This window comes from Oncorhynchus clarkii, chromosome 27 (assembly GCF_045791955.1).
Source record: "Oncorhynchus clarkii lewisi isolate Uvic-CL-2024 chromosome 27, UVic_Ocla_1.0, whole genome shotgun sequence".
NCBI lineage: Eukaryota > Metazoa > Chordata > Actinopteri > Salmoniformes > Salmonidae > Oncorhynchus > Oncorhynchus clarkii.
The window spans coordinates 25,246,503-25,266,203 of record NC_092173.1 but is presented as its reverse complement, the minus strand read 5'-3'; the positions used below and the strand labels follow the sequence as shown (position 1 = coordinate 25,266,203).

Genomic DNA, 19,701 nt, shown 5'->3' with positions numbered 1-19,701 from the left:
TGTACAAACTGCAGTATTCGCTAATTTTCTGTCTCTGTAAATAATTGCAAAACTGTTGTAGGCTTACTACTGTGTTTCTTGCTTGTCTATCACTACGAAACAAATGAAAGCTGTTATAGAGTGTATGTCTACTTTGATATTCATCCATGAATATGTGTATGGGCTCCTCTCTAAAAGAGACCTTGGTCTCAGCATGACTCCCTGTCAAAATAAAGTTGAAATGCAATAAATAAGTGATTGCTGTATTTGATATATATCAAATTACGTGCATATAACTGTTGGGTATGTGTATAATAGATCAAGGGTTGTTCGTCTACTTCTTCATTAATGTCAAACTCCTGTCAGCATAGCCTAGGGATTCAAATAAAAGTCAGATGTTGTGTAAGTCGACATGTTTACTGTACCTTCTGGCATTGGCAGGACTGCTGGCACTTGTTTGTTTCTCATTTGATCATATCTGTTGTCAGAGAGCAAGATTCGAGATGTTCATTGATAAAACATGTATCATTAAATAAATGCAATTGATACAAATATTGTTTAGTATTATTGTGAACGTAGCTCATACTCAGTTCCAACTACAGATACAGCATACTTGAGCACGTCAGCTGTTGACAACAGGCTGCATAAAGAACTACATTTCCCAAATCTAAAAAAAGCAATTTAATGACAGGAAAGACTTGGTGCTCGTTTTAATACCTCCGAAGCGTAGTTTCCGTCAGTTTTCTGAACTAGTTCAGGCGATAAAAACAAGTCGACTGCACAACGCGTTGTTGGATTTTTGCAAAACTTCCATCATAGTAATTGTTGAGATTAGAAACAAACATTAACAAACATACTCTCCGGGAAACGTGTTTGTTTGCTAGCGTCAAGCTTTTGCTGCAACGTGTAAGTTATGTAAACAATGCAATGGAGACAAGCGAAGAAGTGCTTCAGGGTTCTCCGATGATTCACGGAAAAGAGCAAGCACGAATTGACAGGAGTGGGGTAAGTTTTTGCAAAATACAACGAATACTCGTTCAAACGTTCATTCGCGCTAACTGCCGAGTTATCTACTTCCTACAAACCTCTCGCCTGCGATCATTGATAGCTAACTAGCTGGTAGTAGCTGCTCATGCGCCGTCGAGCTCATTTCCAAAACATCCTCATGCCTCTTCTTATTTTCCCAGGCAGTAGCTATGTTCTACAAAATCATCTAGATGACCAGAGTTCTTGGATGTGTGTTTTCGTTTTGTTCCAGCCCTCAACGAGCAGAAACCCGACCACAGGAACTCCTCTCTCACCTATGGACCCACTGAACACACTGTCCAACTTTGAGTCAGAGATGGAGCCAGACGGACAGGGAAACTACTCTCTCTTCCCTGCCTTGGACAACATGGCCAGCCTGGCAGGAGCTGCCGAGGCTCTAGAGAGGTAAGCAGTGCCATATGAACAGCATGCACACACGTCCTTATTCTGTTGTATGTGAGAGGACAAATAGGCTGCCACTACACAGGAAAGATAATGTTGGGTCTTTCTGCTAGTATGATATGAGGATAAGTCTCTTACGTGAATATTTATTTGCTTTGTCTAAAATTGTCTACCTAAATATTAATGTATATTAATTATTTTTCCACAGTGAACCACCTAACGATGTTGCAGACAAGCCCAATCTCACATGGCTTGATGCTGCGCAGGTACAGTATTTTTTTTAAACACAGCCCTGTCTGTAGGCTACTGTATGTACCATGTTGACATTTAAAATCAGATTGCTGTCTGTCAGTGAAATACAGCAGCAATACAACAGTCTGCTCTTTCCCAGATTGTACTGGAGGCAGCTGGACGCCCAATGCACATCAAGGAGATCAAACAGCAAATCATTGACAGGGGATTGGTTCAGTCCAAGTACAGTACAACATTATCAATTCTATAGATATACAAAGCATTTTAAAGAAAGGCCAAATGCATCAACTGCATCCATTTAAAAAAACGTATTTTAAACTTTCAAAAACATTCCTGATAGATCAACATCATGATATTTCCAGTAATCATTCCTCAACTGCCCATAACCACATTTATATTCTATTTCTGGACAGTGCGAAGTCGAGCCTTGAGGCTGTCATGTACCGTGAGGTAAGACTAATGAGACACTTCAATGGCTGTGATAGGTCCAAAGCTCATAGCATCTCCATTTTCTTTGCTGTATTCCAATGGAGTCCACACCAAGGCCACTATAAATTAAGCAGTTCACTTTATTTTCGTTATTTGTGCTGTACATTATTGAAGTGGATATTTCAGTATTAGAAAAAACAACATATTTTTTGCTTTCTGCATATCATTTCACTCTATTGCTTTTCCCTTCCTTTTGTTATTGAAAGAAAGGCCATTAGTTGAACGTAGGACAGGTTTGCACATCAAAGGCCTGTGCCTTGAACCAGAGAGAATGCGATTGCGCTCTCTGTGTGCCAGGATTAGAACATTCATCATGATGCTCTCAAGTAGCAGTTAACACAGGCTAGATCTTAGTCATTCAAGGTTACAACAGTGAGACCGACACTTAAGACATTTGTCAGTTCCCCAACACCTAGCCTTGGCCTTAGTATCCCACTATGTTGCAGACACAGAAAGGCAGCAGGAGATTCAAGAGGATTGAGAACAGAAATGGAGTCTTTGCACTGTTGGTAAGTTATCATTATGCAAAGGATGTCAGAAGAAATCCCTTTAGTTCAATTCTATCACTGCTGATCTGACAAATATAGACATTTAGGAGAGTGCAGTGGAAGATCAATGTGTTTGGATAATTAACATTATAATTTTTTTCCTTATATAGTCATTGTAGCCATGTTACTTTGCTCTGTCACAGTTTTCATTTTGCGTTGTATCAGTTACTGTTCCAGATATACCTCATCCACATAACATTGTCATTGTATGCACAATCATATGCTGTGGATCGTGGCCTACATTGCCACTAGTATTTGAATGTGGTGTTATGATGCAATGCCCACTGAGTTTCATCTCTCTCCATCCACAGACAGATGATGAGGGGCAGCAGGCTCTACAGTCCTTCACCACCCAGTCTTTCATGGGGTCTCCCCCCCAGTCAACCTTCTCCAGCTCTGGCTCAGCAGCCTCTCTGCCTCCCTTCCCCTCCCCCACGGGTCTCTCTGAGACCAGGCCCAAGACCAAGAAAGGCCCACGCAAGAACCAGAACGAAAAGTACAGACTAAAGTACCTCAGACTACGCAAAGCAGCACTGGCCATGATTTTTGTGAGTACTCTACATACTAAAGACAATCACTTGAATCAGTATTAATTAAGTTATTTCTGTAACACAATGTGTTCAGATGCTACATATGTCCCCCATAACACTTAGATGTATGGAAGAGAAATGTTGGAGATGTGGAGTAGACTGGTATTATTGGCTGAGGGCTGAAGTTACTAACTGAATATCCCACAGGAGAATGCGGCTCTCTGTGATGAAGTTGCCCACTTAGAGGAGAAGTTTGTGCGAGCAAAAGAGGAGCGCAGGTGAGTTTAATTGTGTTATATTGATGCATTTAAAAAAAACTTTTGGACACTGATTGACAGGTACTTTGAAAACAGTTTTTGTTGTCTAATCGGGCATCTCTTGTGCTTTGTTTTCCAGGTTCTTACTGAAATCGCTGTTGCAGTACCAGTCTGTGTCAGAGGGGGAGCTGCTCACCGCTGCTACTACCAGCTCTCACCCCCCTGTGACCTTCAGTTCCATCCCAACGGGGGCGTCAGTCCTGCCTGTGGGTCATAACCTGACCTCAGGGGCAGAGGAGGGCCTTCCTAAGAAGCCTAAGAAGGAACGAGGCAGGGAGAATGGGAAAGAGGACGGTGGGTAGAGCCATGTTTGTACCAGCCTACCTGTAGATAAGACAGATTCTTATGTCTTGTAATGATGGGTAGCACAGTATTTTCTTTGACTCCATAAATACATTTTCCTCAGGTCCAAAAAGAATGTCAAAAAAGCGGAAGCTTGCTGACGCGGGGTCTCGTAAGCTGGTTCAGCCCATCGCCCTGGACTCCTCAGGACGTCCTGTCTTCCCCATAGTACTGGGGGGTCTGACTGTGTACAGTCTAGGGGAGGTCTGTGTCTCAACTCATACTTAATGCCTCACATTTGCTCTTTATAAACACTGTCCAACTTATCTTACATTGTTCTCCTTTCCTTGTCTCCTCACTTGCATAACCATTTGTTGAAAGTACTGAACAGATTTCCACCATATTGCCCTCCCTTATCATGTTGGTCAGGATCAGTGTCCATGAAAGGAGACCAGGAGAGGCTATTTAAGACTGTTGGGACACAGCCCATGACTTCTCAGATCAGTGGCTAGAGAATAATGAATGATGTCCTTCTCTGTTCCAGATTATCACAGACAGGATGCTGTTCCATGACCAGTGTGCCATCTACCCAGTGGGTTACTGTAGCACACGCTTCTTCGCCAGCATGAAGAGCCCTGATCAGCAGTGCCTCTACACCTGCCAGATTAAGGACGGGGGTGGTGGCCCACAGGTACACTCGCACCAATGGAGCTATAAAACATTATGAAGTCAAGTGCTACGTAAGTCAATTAGGTGCTGTGAGACAGCGTATGTTTTTGTGAGTGTTTTCCTTATTAAACCATCTCCCCCTCCCAGTTTGAGATAGTGCCTGAGGAAGACCCTCAGAATGCCATAGCTGCCTCCTCTGCCCTCACCTGCCATTCCAACCTGCTGAAGGCCATTGGGGCTCTAAGGTACCTGCTTGCTGTACAGACTGGCTTATAGAAACAGTGGATGCATTTCATTGTATGACTTTTCTCTCATTATCTTACAAATATACCCCTACAGATCGAAACCGGTGGCACCCATCGTGCCTTCAGGAGCAGACTTCTTTGGCTTCTCCCACCCCACCATCCAGAACCTGATCCAGAGCTGCCCAGGAGCACGCAAGTGCAGCAAGTGCGTCTCTAGTACTCAAGTATAATGTCATCTACCTCACAGGAAATTAATTGAACATTGCACATTATCTTTGTGGAGATGGCAATTGGTGCATTTCCTTTTTCAGATGAACTGACCTTTAATATACTCTCTCATATCTGCTAATGTACATGTAGCTGAACGACTTATGTGCTGCTTATTGGTGTGATATGTCCTTGTAGTTATCAGTGGATCCGTTTCGAGGTGTGTCGTCCAGGCGACGGCCAGGTTCCACACAGCCTGTCTGAGGACGATGCCTCTGTCAGCTTTGAGGCATACCAGAGACACCAGGGCTTTGATGACAGCATCAGGGGGGAGCACAATCTAGTAGGTGAGGCTGAGCAGTTTGCCATACTTTCTATACCTTTCTGTACACCCCCTAGGCTCAGCATTTAGCATATAATGGCCTTTGTTTATTATTCTTGTTGTATGAAGTTGTCTGCTATCAGAAATAGAAAGCAATGATATTATGGGTCAACTATCCTCAGTCAAGATCTGATTTCAACCACTCAGTCCCATCTTCTTTCCCCAGGCATGACTCCACAATCCCCTGGTTCCTCTCACCAGCATCTTCTGAGCTCACCCACCCTGCAACCATCTACATCTTACTTCAGCCACTGATCTGTTCCTCCTCAACATCCAGACCAGTGAAGTAGTGGTAAAGAAAATACTGGTAAACGGTGATCGCCCTTTGCGGTTAATAAAGTAATGCTCCATATATTTTCAATGCATTTATTTGTGATAGGTGGGTAAATGCTTGTGCAAAATAAATTAAATGGCATTTACCCTCCACTACACCACTGCTCTAGAAAGCCCGGTGACGCCTGTGTGGAAGTTCTCAATAGGACCAGTTGCGTCTCTACTGACATTGACAGTTCTGGAAGGAACCAAGAAGAGGAGACTACCGGAAGGAATCATGTTCTCTTCAATTTAAACAATCAATGTATGTTGTTGTTATCATGTGAAAGAAAGTTGATCTGACCATCAAGTTGGCCCCTGTATGTACCACTGTAGTTAGTACTATAAAATGGGTGGTTCGAGTCCTGAATGCTGAATGGAATACCACAGCTATGACAAAACGTTTATTTTTACTATTCTAAATACACTGGTAACCAGTTTATAATAACAATAAGGCACCTTGGGGGTTTTGTGATATATGGCCAATATACCAAGGCTAAGGGCTGTATCCAGTCCTGAACCGTGGTATATTGGCCATATACTACCACCCCCCCCCCCCCTCCTGCCTTATTGCTTAACTATAGTTTATTTGGTGGGCAATGTAAAAATGGACTGTCTGTCATTTCAATAAAACGTTTTCATTTTACTATCATCAAATAATAGAACAAGGTAATAATGATTGTTAATGAATTCTCATATGGTATCATTCAAAAACAAATTTCCCACCCATTTGGGTTGACTAATCCATTCTAGGAGAGGGGGGGTTCTCATCTCACTGCTTGTCTGGCCAGCGGTTTAGAGTGAAGGGAGGTGCAGGTAGAACCCCATCGGCACTGTAAATAGGACATGCCTTAAAGTCACAAGGCCAGGCCCTCCATCAGTAGCGCAAGCCAGCTACATTTTTCATGGAACAGTAATTTGTGGACACTAGGATGGCGCTAACGCCCCACTGCAGTATGGCAGCTGGGACCCACACCTTTTATCAAGGTGGAAAGGCCTGCATGACAACATGCCATGCTGCTGACAATAACAAAGAATTCAGACCCAGTTGATCCAGCTCATCCTGTTCATGTTTGGTAGAAACACCACATCATAACTTAATTAATACACATTACAAGTACAGCAATCAGACTTGAAAGATATATTTGGATTAAGTGACCAAGATTCTCTGGTTATAAATAATGTTGATATACTGGTCATTGGAATGAGACGCCCTCCTCCCCATAAGCCACAGCTCTCGCCACTAGAGACAGTCTACAGGCCACATCCTGCTTATCCCGGGGATGGATACTGGAACAAAGTCACTGGTAAACCTCTTTCCACATTCTAATACCCACACTAGCTTAGGGCCGGAAGGATGCCAGTATCGCAATACTCGTTAGTATCGTGGCAGGAAAACAAAACAAAGTGGATTTAACTTTTTAAGAAGACAGCCCTAAATTTGGAAACATTATGTAGTCATCCAGTCACATTTATTTCCCAAGCTATAGCACACTATTTTACATACAGCAGGTTATTAAAGGAACATAGAGTTTGGTCTGCTTCGTGTTTTCATTTTTGTCATGGAAAATGTTGCGATACTGATATTGTCCCTGCCCTAATGCATTGCTTCATTCTAAGTGTTATGCTAGTATCAATATTGGAACATAGCCTATTCTCACAGTATTCAAATGTGAACTGCTTAAAGCTTTTTCACATTGTCGGATCGGGTATTCAAACAGGCAACATTTGTTACCAGCCAAGCACTCTAACCACTAGGTTAAATGCTACCCCATACCTTAGAACTAAGATTTTTGAGAAAAATTTCAGGCCACACTACTTGCCTAGAGAGTTCTCAGCTATACTTTCCGTGGCTGTTTATTTACCACCACAAACAGATGCTGGTACTAAGACCGCACTCAGTCAGCTGTATAAGGGAATAAGCAAACAGGAAACCACTCATACAGAGGCGGCGCTCCTAGTAGCAGGAGACTTTAATGCAGGGAAACTTCTACCAAATCTCTATCAACATGTTAAATGTGCAACCAGAGGGAAAACAATTCTGGATCACCTGTACTCCACAAACAGACTCGTGCAAAGCTCTCCCACGCCCTCCATTTGGTAAATCCGACCACAACTCTATCCTCCTGATTCCTGCTTACAAGCAAAAATTAAAGCAGGAAGCACCAGTGACTCGGTCTATAAAAAAATGGTCAGATGAAGCAGATGCTAGGACTGTTTTGCTATCAGAGACTGGAACATGTTCCGGGATTCTTCTGATGACATTGAGGAATACACCACATCAGTCACTGGATTTATCAATAAGTGCATTGAGGACGTCGTCCCCGCAGTGACTACGTACATACCCCAACCAGAAGCCATGGATTCCAGGTAACATTCACACTGAGCTAAAGGGTAGAGCTGCCGCTTTCAAGGTGCGGAACTCTAACCCGGAAGATTACAAGAAATCCGGCTATGCTCTGCGACGAACCATCAAACAGGCAAAGCGTCAATACAGGGCTAAGATTGAATCATACTACACCGGCTCCGACACTCGTCGGATGTGGCAGGGCTTGCAAACTATTACAGACTACAAAGGGAAGCACAGCCGCGAGCTGCTCAGTGACATGAGCCTACCAGATGAGCTAAATCACTTCTATGCTCGCTTCGAGGCAAGCAACACTGAGGCATGCATGAGAGCATCAGCTGTTCCGGACGACTGTGTGATCACGCTCTCCGTAGCCGACGTGAGTAAGACCTTTAAACAGGTCAACATACACAAGGCTGCGGTGCCAGATGGATTACCAGGACGTGTGCTCCGGGCATGTGCCGACCAACTGACAGGTGTCTCCACTGACATTTTCAACATGTCCCTGATTGAGTCTGTAATACCAACATGCTTCAAGCAGACCACTATAGTCCCTGTGCCCAAGAACACAAAGGCAACCTGTCTAAATAACTACAGACCATGAAGTGCTTTGAAAGGCTGGTAATGGCTCACAACACCATTATCCCAGAAACCCTAGACCCACTCCACTTTGCATACCGCCCAAACAGATCCACAGATGATGCAATCTCTACTGCACTCCACACCGCCCTTTCCCACCTGGACAAAAGGAACACCTATGTGAGAATGCTATTCATTGACTACAGCTCAGCGTTCAACACCATAGTACCCTCAAAGCTCATCACTAAACTAAGGAACCTGGGACTGAACACCTCCCTCTGCAACTGGATGCTGGACTTCCTGACGGGCCGCCCCCAGGTGGTGAGGGTAGGTAGCAACACATCTGCCACACTGATCCTCAGCATTGGAGCTTCCCAGGGGTGGTTGCTCAGTCCCCTCCTGTACTCTCTGTTCACCCATGACTGCATGGCCAGGCACAACTCCAACACCATCATTAAGTTTGCAAATGACACAACAGTGGTAGGCCTGATCACCGACAACGACGAGACAGCCTATAGGGAGGAGGTCAGAGACCTGGCCGGGTGTTGCCAGAATAACAACCTGTCCCTCAACGTAACCAAGACTAACGAGATGATTGTGGACTACAGGAAAAGGAGCACCGAGCACGTACCCATTCTCATCGATGGGGCTGTAGTGGAGCAGGTTGAGAGCTTCAAATTCATTGGTGTCCACATCAACAACAAACTAGAATGGTCCAAACACACCAAGACAGTCCTGAAGAGGGCACGACAACGCCTATTCCCCCTCAGGAAACTATAAGATTTGGCATGGGTCCTGAGATCCTCAAAAGTGTCTATAGCTACAACATTGAGAGCATCCTGACCGGTTGCATCACTGCCTGGTAAGTCAATTGCTCGGCCTCCGACCGCAAGGCACTTCAGAAGGTAGTGCGTACGGCCCAGTACATCACTGGGGCAAAGCTGCCTGCAATCCAGGACCTCTTCACCAGGCGGTGTCAGAGGAAGGCCCTAAAAATTGTCAAAGACCCCAGCCACCCCAGTCATAGACTGTTCTCTCTACTACCGCATGGCAAGCGGCACCGGAGTGCCAAGTCTAGGACAAAAATGCTTCTCAACAGTTTTTACCCCCAAGCCATAAGACTCCTGAACAGGTAACCAAATGGTTACCCAGACTATTTGCATTGTGTGCCACCCCCCCAACCCCTCTTTTACACTCCTGCTACTCCCTGTTTATTTTATATACATAGTCACTTTAACTATACATTCATGTACATACTACCTCAATTGGCCCGACCAACCAGTGCTCCCGCACATTGGCTAACTGGGCTATCTGCATTGTGTCCCTCCACCCGCCAACCCCTCTTTTTACGCTACTGCTACTCTTTGTTCATCATATATGCATAGTCACTTTAACCATACCTACATGTACATACTACCTCAATAAGCCTGACTAACCGGTGTCTGTATAGATCCTTGCTACTCTTATTTTCAAATGTCTTTTTACTGTTGTTTTATTTCTTTACTTACACACACACACACACACCTTTTTTTTCGCACTATTGGTTAGAGCCTGTAAGTAAGCATTTGACTGTAAGGTCTACCTGTTGTATTCAGCGCACGTGACAAATAAACTTTGATTTGATATAGAAGTCAGATTTGAAAATTCCTAATGAAGACACTTTAGTCATCACCATCACACTTTAGTCATCACCACATCCTTTGAATTATTCAAATAATTGTTGCTAATTTCTTTTCTCCATCACTCACAGCAGAAGATATTAAAATGTTATATTCAACCAATGTCTTCCATGTTTTTGGATAATGTGATGATGTCATCGCTGCTTGTGCTGCTCCCTGTGCTAGAGCCCAGTACGGACTTGAATTTTAAGCCCGAGCCCTACCCACAACGTTTAGGGCCTACCCTACCAAGGCCCGATTGCTTCTGACAAATTTAGGGCTGGAGGACAAAGCTGGAGATCACTCCATGCTGATTGAGTTCGAATAAAAGACTGGAAGCTTCAAAAGGAGGGTGGTGCTTGGAATCATTGTTCTTCCTCTGTCAACCATGGTTACCTGCAAGGAAACACGTGCCGTCATCATTGCTTTGCACAAAAAGGTCTTTACAGGCAAGGATATTACTGCCAGTAAGATTGCACCTAAATCAACTTATCGGACCAATTTATCGGATCATAAAGAATTTCAAGGAGAGTGGTTGAATTGTTGTGAAGAAGGCTTCAGGGCACCCAAAAAAGTCCAACAAGCGCCAGGACCGTCTCTTAAAGCAAAGAAGCCATTTTTCTCCAGGAAAAACATCAGGGACAGACTGATATTCTGCAAAAGGTACAGGGATTGGACTGCTGAGGACTGGGGCAAAGTCATTTTCTCTGATGAATCCCCTTTCCATTTGTTTGGGGCATCCGGAAAAAAGCTTGTCCGGAGAAGACAAGGTGAGCGCTACCATCAGTCCTGTGTCATGCCAACAGTAAAGCATCCTGAGACCATTCATGTGTGGGGTTGCTTCTCAGCCAAGGGAGTGGGCTCACTCACAATTTTGCCTAAGAACACAGCCATGAATAAAGAATGGTACCAACACATCCTCCGAGAGCAGTTTCTCCCAACCATCCAGGAACAGTTTGGTGACCAACAATGCCTTTTCCAGCATGATGGAGCACCTTGCCATAAGGAAAAAGTAACTAAGCGGCTCGGGGAACAAAACATCGATATTTTGGGTCAATGGTCAGGAAACTCCCCAGACCTTAATCCCATTGACAACTTGTGGTCAATCCTCAAGAGGCGGGTGGACAAACAAAAACCCACAAATTCTGACAAACTCCAAGCATTGATTATGCAAGAATGGGCTGCCATCAGTCAGGATGTGGCCCAGAAGTTAATTGACAGCATGCCAGGGCAGATTGCAGAGGTCCTGAAAAAGAAGGGTCAACACTGCAAATATTGACTCTTTGCATCAAATTCATATAATTGTCAATAAAAGCCTTTGACACTTATGAAATGCTTGTAATTATACTTAAGTATACCATAGTAACATCTGACAAAAATATCTAAAGACACTGAAGCTGCAAACTTTGTGGAATTAATATTTGTGTCATTCTCAAAACTTTTGGCCATGACTGTACTCTGCTGATGGGGGGCTATAAAAATGTGAGTATCCATAGTAACAGGTCCACTTGGGCTGCACTGCTCAATGAAGAGACAGGAGAGAGAAGTTAGCTGTATGCTACTTTGTCACTCTAAACTCCAACAAAACTCAAGGAACAATATTATTGTCTGTGAAATCTCTCCGCTTTTTCAGTGCCTTCAGAAAGTATTCATACCCTTTGACTTCTTCCACATTTTGTTGTGATACATCCTGAATTCAGAATGGATTTAATAGATTTTTATCTCACTCATCTATCATGTTTTTAGCTGTTTTTGTACATTTTTTGAAAATGAAATACAGAAATTTACAAGTATTCACAACCCTGAGTCAATACATGTTAGAATCACCTTTGGCTGCGATTACAGCTGTGAGTCTTTCTGGGTAAGTCTTTAAGAGCTTTGCACACCTGGATTGTACAATATTTTCACATTATTATTTAAAGAATTCTTCAAGCTGTCAAATTGGTTGTTTATCATTGCTAGACAGCCTGTTTTGGAATGTATAATAGTAATTTAACCCTATTAAAACATAACCAAATTACAAACTTGTAATTTAAATGAATTGTTATAGTATTAATGTTTTTCTAAAATGTTGGGTTTCAGGTTCTCCAAATCAGCTCTAACATCAGACTAGTTATGAATAATGTGAGAACATAAGGCTACATTCCAATATTGATATTAGCACACCACTTAGGATGCATGCATTGCTTCATTCTAAGTGGTATGCTTGTGTGGGTTTTGGAATGTGGAAAAAGAGGTTTACCAGTGACTTTATGTTCCAGAATCCATCCTTGGGACAAGCAGGACGTGGCCTACAGACTTTCTCTAGGGGAGAGAGCTGTGGCTTATGGGGAGAAGGGTGTCTCACTCAATTCACATATCTTTGAGGAAAGTCTGATCGCTGTAGTTGTAATGTTTACTTATGTATAGTGTAGTGGTTTTACAGATCATGAACTGCATGGGCTGGATGAACTGGTTCTGTTGAAATATTTGCTATTGTGTCAACAGCTTGGAATGTTGTCATGCAGGCTTTCTTTAAACTGCACGCAGATGCATACATTTTTTATCCACGAGTTCATCTGACTCAGGGGAAGTAGTTATAAAGGATGTCATTGCCAAAATCCCAAACTACCCCTTTAAGCAAGGTGTAAAAGCCTGCATGACAACATGCTGAGTTGTTGACACAAGAACAAATAATTCAACAGAACCAGTTCATCAAGCCCTTCCAGTTAATGGTTGGTAGAAATGCTACACTATACCCAAGTACACATTCCAACTACACATTGGCATGTATTCATGGTTGCCAACGGAAGCCAGGCTTCCCCCAAAAAAATGTATCAAGAAAGAAATTGAAATATACAATCTCTTTCGTCTGTGTTTCATAATTTTCCATTTGCAAGAGGCACCGGAGAAAGCATCTGAGCAAGCAAAACAAAGCCCCTCTATCTCTGTATGTGTAGCCCATCTATGTGATGCTGTGGTCAAAAAGAGAGACATTGCAAAGAAAGCCAGCGAGGATTTGGTCTCACTTGATAATAAAATGTTTTATAATAAATAGCTAATCAGCGAAGTAAACTGAGTGAGCTCAACTGTGAATGGTCCTGACGCACCACAAAAAGTGTCAAGGGAAGACCGTTTGGATTTGGCTTCACATCAATCACATGCCAAACGTCATTGACAGAAAATACTTAAATTGTTGCGTCGTTGTCCTCCCGTGGATACTAGCTAGCTAAAATTGTCCCTCTTCTAAATTATACATGGATGGAAATATGGATTTGGACTTTAAATTAATTATCTGTACTGGGCAATGATTATAACGGCAGTTCTGATCCAACCATAGATTCATACATTGTGCCCCTGGCCTGAGAGGAAGGAAGTTCAATATGTAGCTAGATGTAGTAGGCTAATGTTAACTAGCTGGCTCGTCGTTGCCCATGGAAGGAAGTTAGGCTAGCGAGCAAGCATTTCAGCCAGGTACTGTAGCCTAGGACAACAACTACTAAAAGCGTGTTCCTGGAATGCCGCAGGTATTGCAGGATTTTATTCCAACTAGGCACTACATCTGACCAACTGAGCTTGATCAATTGATCAGTTCAGTGATTGCCTAAATACAACACACCTGGTCTTCCAGGTCGGTTAAATCAAAAACATGAAGTGCCTGTGGGACTACAGGACCAGGATTGCCTACCCCTGGTGTACTGCATGACAGAGTCATAGACTGTTTCGGCAACATGAAAGAGAGAAGGTTGGCATTGGCATTTCTCCACAAGTAGGGTGAGTCAACATGTTGTTTTAAAACTTGAAAGCACACACACAATCCAGTACCATGGACATCAACATCATATTTAGCTTACGTTGAATGGACTACGTTTTTGGTTCTTGGTTCTCACTGTATTAGACTAAGCAGAGGTGATTTGATGACGTTGAAATGTTGAAGTTGAAATGGTGCTGGAATAGTGGAGGTAAAAATCAAAATGACTAGTTATTTAGTCGTTCGAAAATATTGGAACCATTAATTTGCTTAACCATGCTATAGGTAATGTAACTGTTTGTTACATGCAATATGCTTTGTGGACTTCACCGGAGAGATGTTAATCTCCGGTTTTGTGATGAAACAAAGGTGAGGTTGAATTTATTCTACCACTGTCTTTTTTATTGTTTTGGCCTTAGTTCATATGCCTTGCCACTGTGATATCAGCCTAACAGATTATAGAGTAAACAACACAATTATTACAATCCATAGGTTATAATAGGGCTTCTTATAAAAGTTGTAATATGGCATTTATTTCTGGCTTGGCTTCTCCTGTGATTTTACCCACGCACCGCAACTGCAAGTACAATCATCAGATTTACCTCAAAGATACACTACCATTCAAAAGTTTGGGGTCACTTACAAATGTCCTTGTTTTTCATGAAAACGTACATGAAATGAATTGGAAAATGAATAGGAAATATAGTTAAGACGTTGACAAGGTTATAAATAATGATTTTTAATTTAAGTAAAGTGTCCTTCAAAGAAACCTCAATTTGCAGCAATGACAGCCTTGCAGACCTTTGGCATTCTAGTTGTCAATTTGTTGAGGTAATCTGAAGAGATTTCACCCCATGATTCCTGAAGCACCTCCCACAAGTTGGATTGGCTTGATGGGCACTTCTTATGTACCATACGGTCAAGCTGATCCCACAACTGCTCAATAGGGTTAAGGTCCGGTGACTGTGCTGGCCACTCCATTATAGACAGAATACCAGCTGACTGCTTCTTCCCTAAAGAGTTCTTGCATTTGGGTCATTGTCCTGTTGTAGGAGGAAACTGGCTCCAATTAAGCGCTGTCCACAGGGTATGGCATGGCGTTGCAAAATGGAGTGATAGCCTTCCTTCTTCAAGATCCCCTGTACAAATCTCCCACTTGACCACCACCAAAGCACCCCCAGACCATCTCATTGCTTCCACCATGCTTGACTGATGGTATCAAGCACTCCTCCAGCATCTTTTCTGCATCTCACGCATGTTCTTCTTTGTGATCTGAACACCTCAAACTTAGATTCGTCTGTCCATAAAACCTTTTTCCAATCTTCCCCTGTCCAGTGTATGTGGTCGTTTGCCCATTTTAATATTTTATTTTTATTGGCCAGTCTGAGATATGTCTTTTTCTTTGCAACTCTGCCTAGAAGGCCAGCATCCCGGAGACGCCTCTTCACTATTGATGTTGAGACTGCTGTTTTGCGGGTACTATTTAAAGAAGCTGCCAGTTAAGAACTTGAGGCGTCGGTTTAACAAACTAGACACACTAATACAAACTCAGCAAAAAAAGAAATGTCCCTTTTTCAGGAAAAATCCAAATAACTTTGCAGATCTTCATTGTATATGGTTTAAACACTGTTTCCCATGCTTGTTCAATGAACCATAAACAATTAATGAACATGCACCTGCGGAACGGTCGTTAAGGCACTAACAGCTTAGAGATGGTAGGTAATTAAGGTCACAGTTATGAAAACTTAGGACACTAAAAAGAGGCCTTTCTACAGACTCTGAAAAACACCAAAAGAAAGATGGCCAGGGTCCCTGCTCATCTGTGTAAATGTGCCTTAGGCATGCTGCAAGGTGGCATGAGGATTGCAGATGTGGCCTGGGCAATAAATTGCAATGTCCGTACTGTGAGACACATAAGACAGGGCTACAGGCCAGACAGCTGATCGTCCTTGCAGTGGCAGACTATGTGTAACAACACCTGCACAGGATCGGTACATCCGAACATCACACCTGCGGGACAGGTACAGGATGGCAACAACAACTGCCTGAGTTACACCAGGAATGCACAATTCCTCCATCAGTGCTCAGAGACTCTCCGCAATAGGCTGAGAGAGGCTGGACTGAGGGCTTGTAGGCCTGTTGTAAGGCAAGTCCTCTCCAGACATCACTGGCAACAACGTTGCCTATGGGCACAAACCTACCGTTGCTGGACCAGACAGGACTGGCAAAAAGTGCTCTTCACTGACGAGTGGCAGTTTTGTCTCACCAGGGGTGATGGTTGGGATTCGTGAAGGAATGAGCGTTACACCGAGGCCTGTAACTCTGGAGGGGGATCGATTTTGAGGTGGAGGGTCCGTCATGGTCTGGGGCGGTATATCACAGCATCATCTGACTGAGCCTGTTGTCTTTGCAGGCAATCTCAACGCTGTGCGTTATAGGGAAGACATTGTCCTCCCTCATGTGGTACCCTAACTGCAGGCTCATCCTGACATGACCCTCCAGCATGACAATGCCACCAGCCATACTGCTCGTTCTGTGCATGATTTCCTGCAAGACAGGAATGTCAGTGTTCTGCCACGGCCAGCAAAGAGCTCTGATCCCAATCCCATTGAGTACGTCTGGGACCTGTTGGATCAGAGGGTGAGGGCTAGGGCCATTCCCCCAAAAAAATGTCCGGGAACTTGCAAGTGCCTTAGTGGAAGAGTGGGGTAACATCTCACAACATGAACTGGCAAATCTGGTGCAGTCCATGAGGAGATGCATTGCAGTACTTAATGCAGCTGGTGGCCACACCAGATACTGACTATTACTTTTGATTTTGACCCACCTTTGTTCAGGGACACTTCCGGCGCCGACAGAGATGGCCGCCTCGCTTCGCGTTCCTATGAAACTATGCAGTATTTTGTTTTTTTACGTGTTATTTCTTACATTGGTACCCCAGGTAATCTTAGGTTTCATTACATATATTCAGTAGTTCCTCCCGACTGTAAGAGCAATGCCAACTCACCATCATTACGACCAGGAATATGACTTTCCCGAAGCGGATCCTGTGTTCTGCCTTCCACCCAGGACAATGGATCGGATCCCAGCCGGCGACCCAAAACAACGACGTCGTAAAAGGGGCAAACGAAGCGGTCTTCTGGTCAGGCTCCGGAGACGGGCACATCGCGCACCACTCCCTAGCATACTACTCGCCAATGTCCAGTCTCTTGACAAGGTTGATGAAATGCGAGCAACGTTAGCATTCTAGAGAGACATCAGAGACTGTAACGTTCTTTGCTTCACGGAAACATGGCTCACTTGAGAGACTCTATCGGAGTTTGTGCAGCCAGCTGGTTTCTTCACGCATCGCACCGACAGAAACAAGCATCTTTCTGGTAAGAAGAGGGGCAGGGGGGGGGGGGTATGCATTATGATTAACGAGACGTTGTGTGATCATAACAACATACAGGAACTCAAGTCCTTCTGTTCACCTGACTTAGAATTCCTCACAATCAAATGTCGACCGCATTATCTACCAAGGGAATTCTCTTCGATTATAATCACAGCCGCATATATTCCCCCCCAAGCAGACACATCGATGGCCCTGAACAAACTTTATTTGACTCTATGCAAACTGGAAACCACATATCCTGAGGCTGCATTCATTGTAGCTAGGGATTTTAACAAGGCTAATCTAAAAAACAAGACTTCCTAAATTCTATCAGCATATCGATTGCGCAACCAGGGCTGGTAAAACCCTGGATCATTGTTATTCTAACTTCCGCAACGCATATAAGGCCCTCCCCCGCCCTCCAATCGGAAAAGCTGACCATGACTCCATTTTGTTGCTTCCAGCCTACAGACAGAGACTAAAACAAGAAGCTCCCGAGCTCAGGTTTGTTCAACTCTGGTCCTAATCTGATTCCACGCTTCAAGACTGCTTCGATCACGTGGATTGGGATATGTTCCGCATTGCGTCCAACAACAACAACAACATTGACGAATACGCTTATTCGGTGAGCGAGTTCATTAGAAAGTGCATTGACAATGTTATACCCACAGCAACGATTAAAACATTTCCAAACCAGAAACCGTGGATTGATGACAGCATTCGCGCGAAACTGAAAGCGCGGACCACTGCTTTTAACCAGGGCAAGGTGACCGGAAACATGACCGAATACAAACAGCGTAGCTATTCCCTCCGCAAGGCAATCAGACAAGCTAAGCGTCAGTATAGAGACAAAGTAGAGTCGTAATTCTACGGCTCAGACACAAGAGGTATGTGGCAGGGTCTACAGTCAATCACGGATTACAAAAAGAAAACCATTCCCATCGCGGACCAGGATGTCTTGCTCTCAGACAGACTGAATAAAGTTTTTGCCCGCTTTGAGGACAATACAGTGCCACTGACACGGCCTGCTACCAAAACCTGCGGACTCTCCTTCACTGCAGCCGAAGTGAGTAAAACATTTAAACGTGTTAACCCTCGCAAGGCTGCAGGCCCAGACGGCATCCCCAGCCGCGTCCTCAGAGCATGCGCAGACCAGCTGGCTGGTGTGTTTACAGACATATTCAATCAAACCTTATCCCAGTCTGCTGTTCCCACATGCTTCAAGAGGGCAACCATTGTTCCTGTTCCCAAGAAAGCTAAGGTAACTGAGCTAAACGACTACCGCCCTGTAGCACTCACTTCCGTCATAATGAAGTGCTTTGAGAGACTAGTCAAGGACCATATCACCTCCAACCTACCTGACACCCTAGACCCACTCCAATTTGCTTACCGCCCCAATAGGTCCACAGACGACACTATCACACTGCCCTAACCCATCCGGACAAGAGGAATACCTATGTGAGAATGCTGTTCATCGACGACAGCTCAGCATTTAACACCATAGTACCCTCCAAACTCGTCATCAAGCTCGAGACCCTGGGTCTTGACCCCGCCCTCTGCAACTGGGTACTGGACTTCGACGGGCCGCCCGAGGTGGTGAGGGTAGGTAACAACATTTCCACCCCGCTGATCCTCAACACTGGGGCCCCACAAGGGTGCGTTCTGAGCCCTCTCCTGTACTCCCTGTTCACCCACGACTGCGTGGCCATGCACGCCTCCAACTCAATCATCAAGTTTGCGGACGACACCACAGTGGTGGGCTTGATTACCAACAACGACGAGACGGCCTACAGGGAGGAGGTGAGGGCCCTCGGAGTCTGGTGTCAGGAAAAGAACCTCACACTCAACGTCAACAAAACAAAGGAGATGATTGTGGACTTCAGAAAAGAGCAGAGGGAGCACCCCCCCTATCCACATCGACGGGACAGTAGTGGAGAGGGTAGTAAGTTTTAAGTTCCTCTGCGTACACATCACGGACAAACTGAATTGGTCCACCCACACTGCCAGCATTGTGAAGAAGGCGCAGCAGCACCTCTTCAACCTCAGGAGGCTGAAGAAATTCAGCTTGTCACCAAAAGCACTCACAAACTTCTACAGATGCACAATCGAGAGCATCCTGTCGGGCTGTATCACACCGCCTGGTACGTCAACTGCTCTGCCCACAACCGTAAGGCTCTCCAGAGGATAGTGAGGTCTGCATAACGCATCACCGGGGGCAAACTACCTGCCCTCTAGGAAACCTACACCACCTAAAGTCACAGGAAGGCCATAAAGATCATCAAGGACAACAACCACCCGAGCCACTGCCTGCTCAACCCGCTATCATCCAGAAGGCGAGGTCAGTACAGGCGCATCAAAGCAGGGACCGAGAGAC

The 19,701-nt window shown here is 44.4% G+C and overlaps 1 protein-coding gene across 5 annotated transcripts; it reads left to right on the top strand.

The window, feature by feature from the left end:
• The first annotated feature begins 691 nt into the window (after positions 1 to 691).
• On the top strand, positions 692 to 7,175 carry LOC139386415 (transforming growth factor beta regulator 1). Of its 5 annotated transcripts, none has more exons than XR_011629042.1 (16): positions 692 to 984; positions 1,238 to 1,410; positions 1,616 to 1,673; positions 1,799 to 1,881; positions 2,073 to 2,109; positions 2,595 to 2,657; positions 3,008 to 3,244; positions 3,434 to 3,504; positions 3,623 to 3,837; positions 3,950 to 4,089; positions 4,370 to 4,516; positions 4,642 to 4,739; positions 4,834 to 4,944; positions 5,145 to 5,293; positions 5,495 to 5,635; positions 5,772 to 6,302. XR_011629042.1 is itself a non-coding variant. In XM_071131992.1 (16 exons), exons 1-15 carry the CDS (start codon positions 907 to 909, stop codon positions 5,581 to 5,583), a joined length of 1,749 nt encoding a protein of 582 aa, XP_070988093.1. In that variant the 5' UTR covers positions 692 to 906; the 3' UTR covers positions 5,584 to 5,620; positions 5,772 to 6,292. The 5 variants fall into 5 exon arrangements, 4 of the variants coding, with proteins under 4 accessions (XP_070988093.1, XP_070988092.1, XP_070988094.1 ...); XM_071131992.1 differs by having other exon boundaries at positions 5,495 to 5,620; positions 5,772 to 6,292; XM_071131991.1 differs by having other exon boundaries at positions 5,495 to 7,175.
• Positions 7,176 to 19,701: the final 12,526 nt, after the last annotated feature.